General features: G+C 42.2%; 1 protein-coding gene across 4 annotated transcripts in view; it reads right to left on the bottom strand.

Moving 5' to 3' along the window:
* The window catches only part of SLC13A3 (solute carrier family 13 member 3), a 56,394-nt gene continuing 35,303 nt past the window's right edge, over positions 1–21,091 (bottom strand). For all 4 annotated transcript variants that reach the window (XM_072996912.2, XM_072996909.2, XM_072996910.2 and 1 more), the window contains 6 exons: positions 14,759–14,863; positions 13,578–13,675; positions 9,403–9,515; positions 8,664–8,825; positions 8,177–8,314; positions 1–2,224 (listed from right to left, as the gene is read on the bottom strand). In XM_072996912.2, coding sequence (XP_072853013.2) covers positions 2,048–2,224; positions 8,177–8,314; positions 8,664–8,825; positions 9,403–9,515; positions 13,578–13,675; positions 14,759–14,863 — 793 coding nt within the window. In that variant the 3' untranslated portion in view covers positions 1–2,047. The remainder of the gene's footprint in view (positions 2,225–8,176; positions 8,315–8,663; positions 8,826–9,402; positions 9,516–13,577; positions 13,676–14,758; positions 14,864–21,091) is intronic.

Here is a 21,091-nt window from a genome sequence, read left to right as displayed (position 1 = left end):
AAAAAAACATCATTGGGACACTTCATTCACCTAGCCATCTTGTTAACAACAACTGGTAACAGACACTAAATGATTACCTATTTCATAATCCAATTTCAAGGCCTCCTTTTGTGCCATCTTCTTTGTTCTTAGTAAATTATATAAATAGTCATGGTGCATAGGGATTTGGCCACAATTGTAAACTTTCAGTGCTTATTGAGAACGTCATTAAAAACCCCACCGCATGGCCTGGGGGTGGGGCCTAGGGGGTGGGACTTTCTGCTTTAAAAGAGCGTGTCCCAGAACCACGCGCCTAATGGCGCACGAAGCTCTCAAATTCCCTGACTGTATCTCAGGCCCTAATATGGTAAATAGGAAAGCCAATTAGATTTGCATACACCAGGGAGGCAGGAAAGTTGTAAAGGTTGGATCATACTTCTGCACTATTAAAGAGCAGGCTGGGTAGGTGGGGCTCGTCAGCCATGGAAGGCAGCCCATCTAGGAGAAGGAAAACTCCGATTTCAAACCTCCACTGCCTTGTGGCTATATCCATTCATGGAAAAGGCTTCAGGAGTTAACCTAGAGGCAAAATCCGGAGCTGCAGTCCCGAAGGCAGTTCTTGTCATTCTGCCAACTCCTGCGACGTTGCCGGAACCAGTCGTATTGGCTCTTGCCTTTCCATTGGACCATTTCAGCAACGTGGAGAGGGGGGATCTGCTGCTTGGGTAACAGCCTATCCTCCATATTACTTTACCCAGGCTTCATGCTCTGGAGGGGACACTCCTCAATTCAGAGCATGTTACCATAGTCTTTCGAGACTGAAGGATGCCTATACTTTTTGGAGAAGGATGTGCATCTGATTAAGGAAAATGCACAAAATCAGATTTCTAGCAGCAAAGGAGAAATGTGAAAAATCAACAGGACAAGAGCACTTGTGTGGACATATCCTTAATACTCTGAGCTTCTACTCATTCTGTCACCTATATGGGTGAATCCTGCTTCCCACCCACCCACCTACAAAAGAATACCAGCTGAAACACATCAAGTATTCAAGAGATGAAGCCTAAGAGGTCATAAGACCATTCAGCCGATAGGAACGCTGCTCCGCTCCCAACTGATGTGGCTGCTCGGCTGCTGCATTTTCCAAATTAATCCCCAGGCTTCCACATATTATTTTATAATGCCTAATACCTACTGTATAAATTCCTCTATTTACAAGGCATTTATGAATCTCAAGTAGAGCAAGACCAGGATAAATGTCTAATTGTTACATTTTTATTTCCACTCCCCATACTGCTGCTTCTAAATGCCTTTCATCCTGAAATCTCTCCAAAAAAAGCAGCCACTCACCTTTTAGAGTGTCCATTATGTGTAAGCTTATCAACACAATTTGTTTCAGGATTCTCCTTTCAAAGCAAGGGTAAGGATTCTGCAACTCTGGCCTGTCCCACCCTGCATAGGGGTTATATGAGTTATAGGCTTGTACCTCTGGGAGGCAAAAGATTTCCTATTTCATCTTCTAAGAGCAGCAGATACAGCCAGCCAGCAATCCCCCGGGACTAATGACATTGTTAAGACCTCTTCTTATTTTTGCTTTGTAAACCTGCATTTGGTGAAGGATATGTAACTCACAATGATTACAAGATCTTCTGGTCCAAGAAAAAACATGTTACATTTGCTCATCCTTTTTTTCTATAATGCTTCAATATTTAGATTATTAATCCCTTAGATACAAAAAGGAAGAAAATTCCCTTTGTTTCTACGAAAGAGATGGGAAACAGCCTACCAGGCCCAGCAATTAATGCCACCTTGACTGAAAGACTAAACTTACCCAGAAATGATTGATGGGTGTCTACACAAAGCCTTCGGAGACACAAAATGATTATTATCCAGTGAGCGTTCACCAGTATGTATACAAGTCAAGCAAAAAAGAATGGTCATATGCTGTTGGGTATCAACATTGCCATAACTGTGCATAATTGTACTTTATATCGATCTAATTCAGTGCTCAGATTTCCAGGAAGTTGTCCTCTCTTTGCCAAACAAGGTTGTTATATTCTTAATTTACTCATAATGAGTTCAAGGTGATGTTTTGCACATCTATCAGCAGATCAGTTGTATTTTCAGCATGGATGTTCGCCCAAGCAGGGTAGGTCCCCATCTGAAAGATGCTCATGCCCCATGTGTTGATAGCAAGGCTCAGAAGTAAAACTCCCATCAAATTCATCAGCAGGCCAGTTCTTGCCTGTAGAAGGAAACCAAAGGTTTGAAATATTCTTGATTCAGACAGTGTCTTCTGATTTACTATAGAGTCACACAACTGGAAAGGGACTGTGCATTTACAAAATATTACCTGGTAATGTTAGATGTGGAAGATGGCCTCAAAGGCTAAATCTCATCCTTGTGTCTCAACTACATTGTCACTACAGGCTCCCGACTGACCACTGCTTTCTATGTCCATTGAAACTAGTGAAACCACTCCTTAAATGTCTCATTTACTATAAGTTGCTATAAGTCAGTTCTGACTTGATGGCACATAACAACAAACAAATTAGATTTACAACCATGTGCTTTGCACAAGGCTTCAATTAAAAAGTTTCCAGAAACATCAGCTGTGAAGGGACATTAGGAAGAACAACCTTCAGAACACGGCCAAAGAGCCCGAAAAACCCACCACCATTAGATCCCAGCCGTGAAAGCCTTCACGAATACATCGGACTGGTAAATACTTGTTCTTAGAGCCAGGTCATATGAGGACTACAACATCTGAACTGGCTTCCAATGCATTTTTGATCACAGTGTTGTGTTGTCCATTGTCTTGTCACAGTGGAAGGAGGAGCGCATATTAACATTTCAAATGTAAACAAGCAATCTCAACATAGCAACTAATTTCAGGGCTGTCCAAGCCAAACCAATCCTGTCTGGGAAGGACTCTTGCTCTCACCAGTGGTTTTAGATAAGCAGCATGTAGGATCTGGCTTGAAGGGAAAGCGAGTGATCACAAATCTAATGAGACGCTCAAACACACATTTTCTCTACTTTTTTTTAATAATATCCTCCACATTTTGTCTGAGAGTGAGGGTGCTTCCACACAACACATTCATCTTTCAATTGCTCCACAGAATTTCCCATATTGTCTCCCGCCAGTGTTTTCCCCACTGCTGCTTCCATCTTTTAAATATTGGTGACCCCACCCCCCCCATTTAGGAAGAGAAAATAGCTGATAGGCAGGTAGCACAAGGAAGTCATCAATGTAAAGACACCTTAGGTGGCCAGTATGAACATTTGGAATCCAGGCTGCCCATCAGGCACAGGGCTTTCTGTGTGCTCAGACTGCATCCAACTCTAACATTATTGGAGCAATGGAACCAATCTGGAAGTGCATCCACAACATTCTCACCAGATGAACTACTTTTGCTCCAAGGGTAAGCTCAGTAAGGCTTGGTTCTATGACTCTGCAAACTCTTCACTGCCATAATCCATGAACTGTTTTGAAGAACTGAACTTGCTTCTCAGAGACTGGGAATGTTACCTTTGTTGGACTGCAATTCCCAGAGGCTCTCAGTAAAGTTCTGAGAACTGTTGTCTACCCTGTTGGGACTGCTCCCCATTTCCTCTTAGAAAGTGGACATGTTGGCTGGAGGTTTTGGACATTGTAGTAAAAGAAGTGTTTTCAGCTCTGGTATTACTTCCCACCTACTTTTAGGTGGCCCATTCTGAAGCTCTACAGTCTCCTCTCTTTTAAACCAGCGGTGAGCAACATGCCCATATGCAGCTCCGCAGCATTCCCTTACAACCTAATTTATTTCAAAAATACTGAAAAAGTCGCCTTGCATCCGCAAGACAGTGTGGGAGCAATTCTAACATGTTTTACTCAGTCGCCTTAATGCTGCCCCTACTCCATCCCCGTTTATTTGGTTCAGACATTGGCATAGATATACATAACTATATTACAAGGCACAAGGGCTTTGTTTTTAAAAAATGGTGGGCAGGGGTTGCAGGAACAGATGCAGCTTTCCAGTCTGGAGATGGGCAGCCTCCAGACTTCTGGAGATCACCTACTTGTGTTTAAACTCTTTCTACATGAAAACTGGTACTTACCATTGCTATAATTGCAATATTTTCAATAATTTCTGCCAAATCAGGGAAACTGAGACTATTTTAGTACAAAGACGAAGAATATAATGCTGTTTACAAATTTAATAAAGAAGAGGAGTTTAACCAACAAACGTACAAGTGCAGCATACATTTCATTCGTATCATCATCGATTTAGAACTGCAGAGCTGGAAGGGACTTGGGATCATCCAGTCTAGCCCCTGTCAAGGAGGCACGGTGGGGAATTGAACTCCCAACCAGATGCCTAAACCACTGAGCTATCTAGCAGTTAAGAAGAAGAATTGTTATATAAGCCACCAGGGACCTTTGGGTAGTGTGGGTGTCATATAAGTTGAATGAATGAATGAATGAATGAATGAATGAATGAATGAATGAATGAATGAATGAATGAATGAATGAATAAATAAATAAATAAATAAATAAATAAATAAATAAATAGTGAGGGTTCAAGTGTAACCTCAGGCTGGTTGGACACAAGGACTGGATGCTCAGTTTTTTTGAAAAACAGAACTAGGATTTATTGGAACATCAAACAAAGAAGTATCAACATTAAACTTGTCAGTGTTCTTTTCTTTCGTTGCCAATGGGTCGAACGAGGGTGTCCATAAATCTTGCAGGAAGGGGTTATAACTAGGGTCATACCAGGGACCCTTGGTGAAAGGATTAGTCTCAACCTGGTCTCTACTGTCAATGTCCACCTCAATCAGGGGTAGTGTCTCCTTGTCTCTTCCCTCCTGGTCAAAGGGGTCAACTCCCTCGACATAGGGGTCCCAAGGTCCTGTAAATATCTCCTCTGGCGAGCCTCCTCCAGACACCATACTCGCCTTTTGTGTTCTTCCCTTTCCACCACTTCCTTCTCCTAAGCGCCTCCGCCACTCTCTGGCTTCGGACTCTCCCCAATATGATGGCTTGGGAGGTAACCCCCTTCTTCTCCTATAATCAGCCTCTTCCCGAGGCACTCTCACTCTTTCGCATCTCCCTGTCCAGGGATCCTCGACCCATATCAATTTCCAACCCCCGGGGGGTATGGCGTCTCTTTCTCCCTTTATATCCCCATGTCCCGCCTCTACTAACGGTCTTTCCCTCCCTCCAGTTCCCGCCTTTTCTGTTCCTGTCTGAGTGGCCACCGAGAGTCTCATCAAACCCCGTTCCAATTCACGGGTGTCTATTCCCTGTGCCTGAGCACGACGCGGGGAGCTGTAGTCTCTGTTTGAGTCTCCTTTTCCTTTCTAAGGGAGGACAACACTCCGGCGAGAGCTTCCATCTCCTCACCTCTGGTCTCACATAAATAAATAAGAAGAGAAAGAGCTTTCTTGGATCCTGGAAAGTTCCTTCTGTGGATTCGAATTCTTAGGATCTCATAGTACAACCAACATCCATGCTTGCTGGGAGATTTCAGGAGCCCCAAAAATAACCTTCCCAGACTCTCTCTTTTTTGCAGCATTGGATGTAGTGGAGGAATTCAATTTCAACTTCCAGTAAATTTCTGTTTTCAGCCTCTTTGAAGACAAGGCTGGGATCAGCTTATGTCCTCAGGTCACACAAATTTGCAAACTAACAAGGTTTGACTAGGGTGATGGTGCAATTAGTTCCCTGGTGGCATTCTGTACTTTGGATCAAATAAATATGGATGGTTGCCAACAGGAGGATTAACTTTTCCAGTATTACATGTCTGAGCAAACTTTACTAAACCTGAAAAAGCAACAGTTTCGGCACTGCCTAAAGGCTCAGTTAATCAGCCCCAGTGAATCAAACTACTCTTTGTACTACTGTATAAATAAAACAGGACAGGTGGCTGCATGAGAGAGGGCTTTTCAGTGCTGGCACCCTAATTGTGGAATGTCCTCCTAGAGAGCCTTGGAGGGTGCCTGCATGATGACCTTTTTCACACTAAGAGAAGATGTTTTTATTGTCCCGGACATTCCGGGAGCTTATTTATTTTTAACACTTTGACATTGTCTTGCTTTATTTTGGCTGCTGGTTTTAGTTTCGATTTTGTGACATGCTGCTGCATTTCACTGAACATGTGGTATTATTTTATTCTTACTTTGTACTTTACGTTTTACTGTTTGTACCACTGTAACCAGATGGCTTCAAAATGTAATCAATACATAAACATATGCAGCAAGTACAAGTTTGTGGGCAAATTATTCCTAGGAGATACCACAGTTTATTGTTGTTGAAGCAGAATACAGTAAGTTGTTTGAGGGCAAATTTAAATTTTATTAAATTCTGTCCTCCAGAACATAGACTGTAGAATAAAGTGCACTTGTGTAGAAGAGCATCTCCTTGTGTATTCAGTATAAAGGAATACAATGTTAAGAAATAGCTATTGCCTTTATTCCATTCTTTGGGACAGAGCAGACAGAAAAAACAGAAGTTTATCCCACACAGAGGAATCAAAGTAGTAGTGATATTAATCACGGGGATGCCCTTAATGTGAATATTTTGTTGTTACCAGTGCTGTTATGTAAAAAACAGCCACTGAGAAATCAGAGCCTTTGTGAAGCTGCTACTTGCTCCTCAAGGAAAGCTCGGTTTAATTTTTCTCTCTGTCCATCATGTCCCCTCAGCTACTATTTAGAGAAGAAAAGCTCCCCATTAACCACTTTCACACAATTGAAATCAAGTCCAGATTGGCTCTGACTAGAGATGGCCTGAATTAATTTGTGCAAATTTGTATGAAGCAAGCTGCACAGAACCACAGGTGCTGTGTGGACCCTCCCCTCACTCCCCAGGCTGGCTGGCTGGCTCACTCACCAGCCATTGTGCCCCACCAGGGTCCTCCTCCTCTGGTGGTGCTTCAGTCTGGGCAGGAGCTAATGTTGCCTTTCCCTGCCTCCTCTAGCAGCTGACCATCTTTGGCTGCCCAGGGAGAATCCCTATCCTGAGTCCCAGACAGAGTGGTTGGCTGCTAGAGGAGGCAGAGAAGGACAGCACGAGCTCCTTCCTAGACTGGAGTGCCACCAGAGAAGGAGGCCCCTCATGGTGCACAACAGATGGTGATTGAGCTAGCCAGCTGAGAGGGTGGAAGGTGGGTCTGTGCGGCAACTGCTTGTTTTGTACAAAGCGGCACAAATTAACTTGTGCCCATCTCTAGCCTTGACACAGCAGCGGTCAACACTACAGCTACCCTGCTATTCTTTTTTTAAGTTGGGTGCAAGCAGGCTTCTATGTCCTGCAATGCACATTCACATACCAATCTGGGGAAAATCATGGATCCAATCCAGAAAATGAGGCATATTCAAGTCTTACAGAAATAATTTGTCTCTGCATTATCCTGAATGACAGCGCTTGTCTACCTAATCTCTATCTATTCCCTGGCAGGCACAGGTTTTTCCATTTTGTTGAGTGACTGCATCTCTAAGCAAGGCAGCTCAGCTTCCACCAGAAAACCTCAAATGCAAACAGAAAAATTTGCTGCTTTTGTGTTGAACCAAAGCTTGTTTTTCTTTAAAAATTTGTTAAAAGGAGGCTGGAAAACTTCATACCTGCCCAGAGGAAGGTTCTGATGACCATCCTCAACAAGAAGAAAATGAAAATACCTACTATCTAGAATGGAAATATGAATGAAACCCACCCCAAACTAAAAGACATTCTCACAAAAACAAAAAAAATCCTTCATTAAGTCCTATTTGCACATATCTTTTTGTTCTTGTTATTGTTAAATGCTGTCAAGTTGCCTCTGACTTAAAGCAACCTTATGAAAGAGCGATCTCCAAAATACTGTATCTTGTCCTCAACTGTCCTGCTCAGTTCTTGTAAATCATCCTTAAATTTCCAAAAATATCTGTATGCAAGATCTAGAAAATCTTTTATCACTGCCTACATCCAATTGGTATCATTTTGATTTAGGCAAATTTAACTGTACTGATGTTGTAATGATATTTCATTTGCTCATTGTAAACCATTCTCAATTTTCTATTATGCACAGCATGTAAATGGAATAGGAATAATGGTAATGGGAGATGCTGCAAATGAATTATGCTTCTATGCATAATGTCACTATATATATATGCTTTCTTCTTTTTTGGATAATTAAACTACCAGTAGTGCCTACTGTAAAAAAACCCAGCTTACCATATCTTTCACCATCAAGTGTCCTGAAGCAAAGGCAATTGAATTTGGTGGAGTGGAGACTGGAAGCATGAAAGCAAATGAGCATCCTATAGTTCCTGGTATCATTAAGTAGAGGGGATTCACTTTCAGACGAATAGCCTTAAAAGAACACAAAGAAGACAGGGTGCATGGGAGATTAGGCACTTTGATTTATTAGCTCAGTTGCAGGTGTCTAAGGAGGTTCTTGAAAGACCAGCTTGCAGAGTTTCTGGACATGCTTCCACAAGATGATTTCCCTTGAACCTTTAGCATAGTAAATTGTAACTAGAGTGGGTTTATTTGAATCAACAGAATTTATGGAGGAGTTGACTTACTAAATCCCCACTGATTCAATGGGGCTAAGCACCAGGATTTCACCCAATGTCAACTTCATTTGTACAAACAAAAAATCTGCACTGGTGCAGCGAAGCTACTGCTGTATGGTTGAAAGTAGGCATGTTTATCTTACCAGTTCTGCCAAGACAGGCAAAAAGATGATGATGGTGGCTGTGTTACTTGCGAATTCTGTGAACATGGCAATCACGATTGTGATAAGAATAACAGCAATAGGGGGAGGAAGGTTCTCCAGTGGGTCAAGGCGACCACCAATCCAGACAGATAAGCCAGACTCCTATAAGAGAGAAGAAAATCTAGAAAGTTACACAGAAGATTCTGTCATTGTTAAATCCTGCCTGGTCCCTTTACCTCTTGGAAAATGGGGGATAGACTGCCATGAAATGATTGTACAAGACACAACATGCGCACACTTGCCTCAGTCATCTCATGAGTAAAACAAGCACAAGGATCCTGAACCTTAGCAATAAGCACTCTCTAAAATTTCTCTTCTTTTCAAAGTCTTTCCTAAGAGAATTTATTTTCTACCAAATTGAAGGAGAATGGTTAAAACTCTTGTGACAGAAATTTTCAGCACAAGCACTAATTGACATGTCTCAGCAAACAACAACTACGGAAGTAATTTTCATCAAGACTGTGATGTTAGAGGATGGTTTCTAAAACTCTAGTCCTAATTTGGATTGGATTCTCCTTTGACTACATTTATGCATACCGTGTTGACTAGGCGATTCTGGGCCAAATAGTAAAAACAAAAAACACCAAACATTTCCCAGCTCTATAAAAATGCCAACAATGCTTTCAGAAAATCATTGCCTTTGGAAAACTGGGAACAAGGGACATTCAAACAGGCATACCTCACATCCCTTGGCCATAGCAAAACCCCCTCCAAGCAACAGGATTATATTCCAAGGTACACATTCTTGGGCTTTCCTCCAGGACAACAAGGGTTCATTCTCAGTGTTTGGGGCTAAACAAAGAGAGTTAAGAAAAAGAAGGATTAGCAATATTTGTGATAATAGTTTAAGAGCTGAACTCTTATGTTATTTTTCAACTAAGTACATTCATAATTGTTAGTTTGGTTTTAATCCATTGTATTGGTTTTGGAACAACTCATTGGACAGCCTAATACAAACTACCAAATGTTTTTTTTTTTATAAAAGTCAGTCTCACAAATTCCATTTTTTTCATATTTGTACATGAAGAGGTAAATATGGCTAATAAGAGCCACATTTGAGGATTTAGTATTTTTTAAATATATCAAATTAAAATTTGGATAAACCGAACAAATTCACTGGCTAATAAGACATTCTTGTGCAAGAGTATATCTTCCACTGCAGAAATTTACGACTTTTTGTTATGGGGTCCAGAAGCATGAACATGAAAATACAGAAGAGCATAGGTGCAGCACTCTGAGAGTTTATAGCTTGTTAAAAATGATCATGTTAACACCCAACAATTTTTTAAAAAATGAAGACAGAGATGTAAGTGCATAAGTGCATACATATGTTTAGAAAGCCACTAAGAAAGACAACAGATGAGGATCATGTAAGGTTCTAGGTTGGGGTTGCACATGTGTGAGCATACACACAAAAAAAACATTTCCCTCCATTCACTGACATATCTGCATAAACATCTTTGTGCATTGACATGGAATGGGTGGGATAGGAAGATTTAAGCCTCCTTACCTCCAGTGATTTAAAAAAATCACTACAAGGACAGGTTAGCACCTCCACCCCTCTTTGCAAACCCCTCCAAAATCTCTGGTTGGAGGCTGCTAATGGCAGTAGCCAGGGAACTTTCTTTTCCCTACCAACCAGCTGATGGCATGCTGGGCTGCAGGGGAAAGTGGGTGGCCCTCGTTGAAGTGCATGAATATCAGCCAGTGGCCAAATGCTAACCACACATCTTAAAACAGGGATCCTCAAACCCCGATCCACGGCCCGGTACCGGTCCGTGGGCTGCCTTGAACTGGGCCACGGACAGGGATCACCACCACACAGGGGGCGTGTCATGCTTGCTGGTGGGCGTGTTGAGCTTGTGCGCATGTGCGCAAGTGTGACATGCCCCTCATGCTCGCGCGTGACACACCTCTTGGGTGAGCCCGGCCTTGAGCGGAGGGAAGGCGGCTTCACCATGGCAGCCCGCTCGAGCCTGGAGGACCTCGAGCGGACTGGTGGAGCGCCAAAGCCAGGCCTTCTGGGACGAGGGCTTCTGTGCCTTCTTGGCCGAGTATGCAGCCAAGGTGGTGGTCCTGGAGCACCAGCGGGTGCTACAGACAAGCCAGGCCAGCCTCCACTGCTGCTACCTCAATCTCTGCAACCCTTCCACCTTGATCAAAGAGATCTGGTGGCAGTGGTCACCAGATCTCCCTGCAACCAGCAGCGTCTCAGCTCTCACAAAGCAGTGGTCCCTGCCACACTGCCTGGCCCCCAGCCGTGAAGAGCTGAGCCGCTGCTGGTTGCAGGGAAGGCGAGGAGGCGGTGGTGGTCATGAGCCTGGACTCATGAGGACACATCCACCTCTTGGTTGCCCAAGAGGTGGGTGTGTCACTCACGAGCACAAGGGGCATGTCACACATGCGCACAAGCTCAACATGCCCCTCCGCAAGTGCAACACGCCCACCTGTAAGCATGGGGGTGCCCCCACCCTCAACCAGGCCACGCAGGAAGCCAGCACCCCCTAACCGGTCCGCATTCCGAAAAAAGTTGGGGAATGCTGTCTTAAAATGAGACACTAATACAGAAAGACCCTGGCACAACTCCAAAGGATTAGCCCCTTGTAAAGCACAGCTGGACAACATACAAATGCAGGCCACCTGCACCCTATCCATCCCCTCTGCCATGTTTAAATTCTTTGATTCCTGCCTCAAAAGTAGCTTCATTTCACTATTAATGGCACAATTTTCTCCTCTGAACAAAGGTACATGCTCCCTGTGCACCATGGTCACCAGCATATTCATGCTCTAAGAAGCCTCAGAAACACTAGTCGACCAGTAAATAAGGTGCATGGGGAATATGCTCCTTGTTTTAAAGGTAAAATCTCTCTCTCTCTCTCTCTCTCTCTCTCTCTCTCTCTCTCTCTCTCTCTCTCTCTCTCTCTCTCTCTCTCTCTCTCTATCTATCCATCCATCCATCCATCCATCCATCCATCCATCCATCCATCCATCCATCCATCCATCCATCCATCCATCCATCCATCTATCTATCTATCTATCTATCTATCTATCTATCTATCTATCTATCTATCTATCTATCTATCTATCTATCTATCTATCTATCTATCTATCTATCAGTACATATTTGATAGCTGCAGGCAGTATGCAGCTCCCCAGTCCTAGGAAGTTGCTCATCTCTGATGTAAAGCATTGAAAAAAAGGACATGGAAATACGATGTATTAGAGCTTCGGCTACATAAAAAAACCAAATATCTATAAAACTATGGGTTGTAGCATATGAATTAACTGCCTACTGCAAAGGTAGAAAGAGAACTTTAACTGATTTGATATAACTAGTCTAGGAATGAAGAAAATGGGTATGTGTGTGTCTTGCCTGAACCCTTATAAGAGGTCTATAGTGACCCTGACAATAAAGCCTGCAGAACTGGTTTCTCACTAGTTTATGTATCTGCTTTTTGTCAAGTGTGTCAAACAACTCAGTATCTGTGAACATGTGTCACTTGAACATCGATCTGCTGACATTAGGTGGGCATTTCCCCCACACCTTTGCTTGGACTTTGGATCTGCAGTGTTAATTTTCTACCGACAGTTCAAAGATTGTAAGATTTATGGCAAAAAAAAGGGCTGAGATCTTATCCGTTAAAAAGCTCATAAATGGGTTTTTGCAAAGCAAGATATCCTATTGTGCAAGAGAGGTCCTATTAACAGGCAAAGGGAAGGACAGCATTGAACCTTGGCATTACTGAAGTCAGCAAGCTTTGTTGACCAAGGAACATGGAACATCATCTTGTAGGAATTAGACTCCATTATGTCATCTCTATACAAAAGTTCTGTCCAGTCAATTGCAAAGGGCCTGAGGGGAAGCTTTCCACTCTCATTATGAAAAATCCAAGCCAAACATTACCCAAAGTCCTCCCCCCCCCCCAATTCTTCATTGGACAGGGAGCTTGGGATAGGAGATATGGGTTTCTGCACCTCATTTGATTACCAGACCACAGTTCCTGGAGGCTTTGAGGAACTGAACATTACCTTTTCGACGATAAAAAATTCATTGCTTACTCCTGTCCGAAATCAAAGCATATGACTCCTGATTTGGTTTCTTTTTCCAAGCAAAGCCAGGATCAAAATCTTTGCTCTGCTTATGATATTTTACAAAGCATTACTCCTCTGCTTTAGGATCTTTTTGTAAGCCCTCTGCCTCATTTTGTAGGATATCAGAGGCTGCAAAACTAACCTTGGAAGACATTATATCGCCCCTGGGCTACAGCTGGCCCACTCTGATCTAGCTGTATGTGAGCACGTTGATCCATGTTGTACCCCAAAGTACTTTATAGCACTTGCAAAGAGGTACCATTAAGAAGTTACCACCAGAAAGGAATGACAGAGGAGGAGGTTACAAACTGTTAGAGCATCTGTGACCTTTGACGAGGGAGAAAACACTCCCAAAAAGATCTGTTTCCAAGGTAGAAATCTGAAGAGAAACTGTACCTTAAACAGATCTTGAAAAGGTTGTTGTTTAAAATAGAATTGTCATCCCTGAATTTCCCAGCAAGCATGGCCGCTGATCCCGAGATTGGCTGGTACTGTAAAAAATGATCTTTCTAAAGCTCTGCCAGTGCACAGTCGTGGTTCCCATCAGAGAAGCATCATCCAGCAGATCAACCCCTTTCTCCTCTGCTATCCCCCCATGTTTTCTGTTGAAAAATTCTTAGCCACCCCTAGGGGTGAATGGACCAGGAACTGCAACCTTGTCAGCTCATCCACAGTGTTTGTTGAAGCCTAGTTTTTGATTATCAGTTCCACAGAAACAGAAAACAAGAACTGAGTCCAAAGTTTGGTAGACCAGCAACTTACCTTTGAGGTCAAACCACCATTTAAGAGACGGCCTTTTTGATGGGAAAAAGAACAACACTGTCACAATTGACACCCCAGTAACAGCATCCGTCACAAACCTACCAGGAAAGAAAAAAGAATCCTGTGTAAGTGGTGGAAGGGAATAATGTTTTGTCAAAGGACATTATAATTGTACACCAAGCCACAGGAACACTTACTGAGAATGTTCTTAAATGTTTCCTGTAAATTAATAAATAATAATTGCCTGCCATCAAGTAGATTTAGACTTATGGCGATGTTTTTCAGGGTTTTCTAGTTAGAGACAACACAGAAGTGATTTGCCATTCCCTTCTTCTGGGGGCTTGCTTGTACTGTGCAGCTTGCCCAAGGCCTCACAGGCTGGCTCTACTTGCAGGAGGCTCAGTGGAGAATAGAACTCATGACCTCTGGCTCCTTAACCACATTTGCCCCAAGCCGAGAGGATCCACGAGTTACTCATAAAGAACTTAGAAGACAGTGAGCCTAACTGTAAAATGTTAATGGTGCAGACACATACAAATATTTGATTGAATTAGTGTAGATAGATATATGATGTGCCTTCTAGATAATCCTTGGTTTTCATTAAGCAAAAACATGTAAACACACTCTTATGGCTGTGCCAATGATTCATTCAAGTGCTGTTGCTTTCAGTTTTTGATACCAATTATGACCAAGAATGTCCCCCAAGGAATTGGGGGAGGCACAGAGCCACAAGGAAACTACACAACGGCATGCTAGCTTACTTTGTGTGCACATTGCACTCCAGCAGACACAATGGCAGGAGTCCTGCTGCTTAGCATTATGCAAATTTAGCCAGTAACAGGACTGGGACCAACAGTGGTGATTTTCAGGCCCTAAACAGTTCCCTCATCTGTTCCCTCATCTGTTTCCAAAAGCAGGATTATGGGGTTGTTTCTGGGAGTTCCATGAATACATGTGAACTGGAAGGCCATACACATTACCACTATGTCAGAATTGCCTTCGCTTGGCAGATAACCAATTAAAATGCCAAGAATGTCTGAACAGATGTGAAAGCATCTAATCTGATGGCTTCAACCTAGAGATTTTAGTCTAGTGGTTTCATCAATGCTGGGGAACACTGTGAAACAGTGTAAGTAATTAAATGTAGGCACCGGAAAAATACACCAGAAGAAAATTCTTACCCTGGAGTGAATAAACTTGCCCAGCCTGTAATGAATTTAGGGTCCCTGGAGAATAGCAGGATGGCAAATAAGCAGAAAAGAACAAATACTGCCTGTTCAGCAAACCTGCAGTGGAAAGAAATGCAGTGAGCCATTGAAATGTATATATTATTTTGTTCAGTAATGCTTGTGGGTAAGTTCAAGTTCAATCAATAGAAGCATGAGAAGATGAATAAAATTGAAGGTACTATGAATTGTGAATGGAAACTGACTGCATCAAACCAAAACACAGTCTTTGTCTTCTTCTTAAAGGAAGAGATGAGGAAAAGACACTCTATTTTTCTGTGTATAAAACAACATTTTTTTCCTTATATAATTAGACAAAAAATTGAGGGTCGTTTTATACACGGAAGGCAGCCGCTTTACTAAGCCCCGTAGTCATGAAAGGGCTTCAGGATCAAAGGTATGTGATCGTGCAGCCCTTTCATGGATGCATTACCCGAAGGGAGCCTTCCCTTCCTTTTTGCTAAGCCCCGTGGCTTCACGAAAGACAAGGAAAAGCGGCGGTCAAAGGGAGCCCTTTGATCCCTGCTTTTCCCTTCCTTTTGCTAAGCTCTGTGAGGATCAAACTTTCTAATTTTGGGTTAGAAAAGTTGGGTCGTCTTATACATTGGGTCGTCTTATAAATGGAAAAATACAGTACATGTTTTACAACTGAATAATACCATCTCTTCTATTATCAAAGGAGGAAATGTGGGCAGACATTGCCATGATGATCCTATTCAAGCTCCAGTGGGAATGGGGAAAATTTGTTTTACAATATCTCAGCATCAATGAAGGCAGAGTCTGGAGAAGTTACTTTTGCACAGTACAGATCCCAGAATCCCTGAGCCAAAGCTATAGCGCTAGCTGGGGGATTATGAGAGCTGTAGCTTAAAATGTTCTCCACAAACAATTACAACTTGAGCAAAATATATACTGCTACAGCATGCAATAGGAATATACACAAGGTTTACCAATAAATGTTTGTATATTTATTGCATTTTAAATGAATGCAATAAAAATGATCTATTGCTCAGGGCTAGTTTATGGACTGACACAGTAGAGAGCATCATCCTCAGATTTCTGAAGACTGATCCCCCTGCTCTAGTTTCAAACTGTCTATGGCAACAGCTACTGTTTTTCAGGCTCAAATCTGTATATGAACACAGTGAGCAGACAGGCCCTAAAGTTAACAAGAGTGAGAAAAATGCCTTGGGGGACAGATTTCAGACAACACCAGCATGTAGCTATAGAAACCCCTGGCTGTTCTACCTGAGATCTCAAGCCAACCCCCTTGTTTTGAGAACAGAAGTTGTATGTGCCAGATGGCCAGTTCTGTGTCCTATAAGCTAATGTGCCATCTTTGAGTGCGAGGAAAGATATTATCTCACCGGCAGATTAAAGTAAGATTTAACTGACCATCCAGCTGTTTCCTTATATGGAATTCAGAGGTACATCATCGTATTCTGTGCTTCAGGTGACAGAATGTGTTGACCTAGCACCAGCACTGAGAGTTTGTGAGGTAGAGCCTCCTCTCCTGATCTATGCTTCTTTATCTGAACCAAGCCCCCACTTGTACACAATTGGCACACAGAAGTTAATTTTATGCCATAAAGACAATTCCAACGTATGTTGACCCTTTGCAAGGGTTTTTTTAGGTATAAAATATTCAGACATAGTTTACCACTCCCTTCTCCTAGGGGTGTTCTGGGTCTCTGTTGTTTGCCCAAGGCCACACAGGCTGACTTTTTCCCCAGGAGGTACTCCAAACTTCTGATTCCACAGCCAGATACCTAACTCACTGAGCTGTTCAGCCAGCTCTACATCTGGCATATACAGGGTACCTAACTTCATGGACAGAATCGGTGTAGCAGAACACACAGGGGCTCTGTTCAGGCATTCAAGTAAATCTGTCCCCATGATTCATTGTACATGGGGGGAAATACCTGGAAATGGGTACTGTATATTTAGAGCATCCTCACTGATCTTGTCCCCAGCCTCCATGTGTTCATCAGCTGGGTGGATAACGAGCCTCTTGAAATGTAGTCAGAGATCCTGCATTTTATTGGTTTTCTATTTCCATGTGTAATCCTATACACTTATAGTATATAGCAGTCAGGCATTAGAAAGTGGGCTCAGCTCCCTTCCCCTTTCTCCATATTTAAACTCATCATTTCCAAAGGTGGAAAACGACATTTAACATGACTTTATTTATTTATTTATTTGATTTATACCCCGCCCATCTGGCCTATAAGACCACTCTAGGCAGCTTTAGAGTCTTCTGAAAACAAATTGGAATTCATATCAAGAATCATTGAAAATTTTAGTCTTTCAATATTGAAGAAAGGACCAGATGAGGAAATGCCTTGCAAGTGAATGCATTATGCTGTACTCTTCCCAAGCATTTGCATCTTGCAAAGATTGAGAGCATGTCACAGGCAAAGCCCCATCTCTGGATTTAAGGGAAGAGCGATACAAAAACCATTTGATAGAAATCTGGACCTTCTAATCAAATTGGCAGCAGCTGGGTTAATGGATTTTCTTTGCTCTTGGAATGAAAAAAGTCTTGGATTCTTCCAGCAACTATTTGCAGATTCCTGGGGTGTAATGACTGAAAGGGATAAGCAGCAAACTAATTTGTTTTATAACAATCTATGAACACTGATTTCCTTTAGAATTGATAGGTTTGTTCTCCTTGCAGTCCAGGGGACTCTCAAGAGCCTCCTCCAGCACCACAATTCAAAGGCATCAATTCTTCGGCGGTCTGCTTTCTTTATGGTCCAGCTCTCACTTCCATACATCACAACAGGAAAAACCATAGCTTTGACTATGCGGACTTTTGTTGGCAAGGTGACGTCTCTGCTTTTCACGATGCTGTCAAGATTTGTCATCGCTTTCCTCCCAAGAAGAAGGCGTCTTTTAATTTCGGGGCTGCTGTCTCCATCTGCAGTGATCATGGAGCCCAGGAAGATAAAATCTGACACTGCCTCCATATCTTCCCCTTCTATTTCCCAGGAGGTGATGGGACCAGTGGCCATGATCTTAGTTTTTTTGATGTTGAGTTTCAGACTGTTTTTTGCACTTTCCTCTTTCACCCTCATTGCAAGGTTCTTTAATTCCTCCTCACTTTCTGCCATCAGAGTGGTATCATCTGCATATCGGAGGTTGTTGATATTTCTTCCGGCAATCTTAATTCCGGTTTGGGATTGCTCCAGTCCAGCCTTCCGCATGATGTATTCTGCATATAAGTTAAATAAGCAGGGAGACAATATACAGCTGAGGCGCCAGTACTTTGGCCATCTCATGAGAAGAGAAGACTTCTTGGAAAAAACCTTGATGTTAGGAAAGTGCGACGGCAAGAGGAGAAGGGGACGACCGAAGATGAGATGGCTGGACAGTGTCTGCGAAGCAACCAACATGAATTTGACACAACTCCGGGAGGCAGTGGAAGATAGGAGGGCCTGGCGTGCTCTGGTCCATGGGGTCACGAAGAGTCGGACACGACTAAACGACGATGAACACTCAAAGCTTTATAAGTTGTTTTGTGGATATGTTCAGGCCCCACTGATTTTCTAGTTTCCCCCTCTTTATATCATCCTTCTTATATTACGTTTAAAATAAAGTCCAAAAGATAGGAATGTAAGCTAGAGCAATGTTTAAAATAGTACGCATGTGAAACCCAATTTATTTTATTCATTTCTGCACCACTGTCGCTGCAAACTGCACCACAGAATAACCAGCAGAAGTGATAGAAGAGGCAGCAGGAAGGAAGGAAGGAGGGAATGTGTGCTGGCAAAGTTGTTTGCAAAAAGCTTGGCTACTTCTGTCCCTTTAAGAATGCTTTTGCTGGCCTCTGAGAAGTGGAGAGAAGGGCAAGATTGATCAGCAAACAACAGTGATGGGCAGTGAGAAAAGGGAAGCCAAGCACTTTCTCCAGGCTCCTCAGGCAGGAGTGTGTGTGCACACACATGTGTACAGGTGTATCTGTGTGTGTGTGTGTGAGAGAGAGAGAGAGACAGAGAGAGACTGAAGGGGCATGAAGAGGAGGACAAGGGAGAGGAAAAGATGGGGGGAGAAGCACATCCCAACCAGAATGTCCCCTAGGATGCACCCTGTTTAGTATTTATTACTGACCTTTCTCTATGGTTTTTTCTGGGGGGGGTTTAGGGGGGATGAGACGCAAACACACAACCTCACACAGAGGCCACTGTTGCTGGCCATCTCCCAGGTGGAAATGCAAACAGCATTTCAAATAGTCATGGGATTTTAAATTGAATCCATTTAGAACAGAGCCTATGGGAGGACGTGCAAATGTAAATTTAGATAAGCCCTAATAGTTATGCAAGTGTTAGTGTTCATTGTGCTAAGACAATTTGTGCCCATTGCCAGTTGCAACTACTACTATTCCAGCCCATGTAATTTATCATGACAAGAAACTGCCCATTTCCTTTTCCCACTGAGAAGCAAAAATGACACACTCCAGATGTCATTAAGTTGGTGCCATTTGTGGAGTAGGCATTGGAATTCTCAGTGGGTTCAAGAAATGCAATGCATGTAACATCAAACTCTCCTTATAATTCTAAACCCCATCCCTCTGCTGGACCTACTGCTAACCCTTTATATACTGAAATTCTCATGGGTTTAGAAAAATCCCCCACAATTTACCTAATACAAGGTTTTTGTTTGTTCACTCTGGTTGAATGAAGACTAATGAAAACACTAGCTACCCACAACCACTGTTAATGAGAGTACAGATTTAATATGGAGCCTTTTCAGCATGTCTTTGCCAACCTACATTTTGGTGTGTACTGACAAATACATATTCTCAAATATAAAAAGGGAACTACTAGCTGTTGAAGGTGTATTTTTAAGAATTCGGCTAACTATGAAAGGAAAAGGCCTGATCTACAATGAATAATTTATGAAGCCAAATCCTCTTAATTTCTGTACAAAACTTTTTTTTCTGGCTCTCATAATCATACAATTATTCATGAAGTTCTGTGGCCGTCATTTACTTGTCTGCAGGACGCTTCAGGAGCACACTGCACTTACACATTTTCAAAACTCAGTGGACTGGCTAATTAGAGAATGATTCTGCTCCTTGCTTAAATAATTTACGAAAGGTAATTAGACGACACACAGTAAACTGCAAAGTTACAACTTGATGTAGCAGTTTGAAATCTGCTCCAAGGGTATACTTTGAGCTAAATTTTCTTGAGTTGTATTCGAGCAACTGTGTAGCATTTTTTAAAAAATGAAAGAAGGAATTCAACTAGAATTTGGAAAAATTACTGTCTTCAGGCTACAATTCCCTGAATGCCTCAGAGTTTAAATCCAAAATAGTAATATTTCTAAGCTCTACACTGGAGGTTGTGATGATTCTCGTTCTACAGAGGCAAACTCACCCAGGTAACAATTGCAGTTCTCCCTCCCTCCCCCACCACACCAATTATTTCTGCATTGTGATATCCAGTTTGTTGTTATGTTGCATTATTACACTATGTCATGTGGTATATTGAATGTATGATCATGCTCCTGGTCTGCCCTGCCCCCCTGCTTCAAGATAAAAACATTTTAGCCTTTCTCATTGGTTTCCTATACAATATTCAGTCTAAAAGACCTGTGCTACTACTTGTGCCTGAAATATATATATATATATATTTATTTAATTAACAATTTAGGATAAGGTAGGGGATACAGAAGGTAAAGGGGGTATATGGGGGGGGGAAATAGGGGGAGGAGAACACAAACTGTACTGCCATCCAATCTATTCATATTGCCACATCAACTCAACATTCCACTTTTCTACTATATGATTGCCCTCCAGGTTATAACTTACATTTACATGCTAGTTTTAATCTATGTTATTCAAGTACTATCTGGTGCTTCAAGCCATTTATATAATAAACCCCATCAATCAGTTGCCTTTTGTATTGGACAGTCCTTCACCACTTCTGATAAGATATCCATTTCTGCCGCTTCCCGTATCTTCTCAATAAGTTCCTCTTGTTCCGGTATCACCGATTTCTGCCAATTCTTGGCATAAAGAATTCTGGCTGCAGTGACTATGTATATAACTAAGTATTTCTTTGTCTTATCTATATTGTCTGGTATAATACTCAATAGAATTGTGCCTGAAATATTAGCCTTCACAGGATGTTTGAATCTTTTTACTGCTCTTGCTGACTTAAGGCTCTTACTCTGGTCAATTTCAACACCACCAACTGAAAGGGACCAACGTAAGAAACTGAAATTGACAAAAGCAACAAAGAGACACAAAGATCATTTGATGCATAATACTTCCAACACAAT

Source organism: Pogona vitticeps, chromosome 4 (assembly GCF_051106095.1).
Source record: "Pogona vitticeps strain Pit_001003342236 chromosome 4, PviZW2.1, whole genome shotgun sequence".
Classification (NCBI taxonomy): Eukaryota; Metazoa; Chordata; class Lepidosauria; order Squamata; family Agamidae; genus Pogona; species Pogona vitticeps.
The sequence above is the reverse complement of the archived record's forward strand: the minus strand, read 5'-3'. Positions and strand labels throughout refer to the sequence as shown.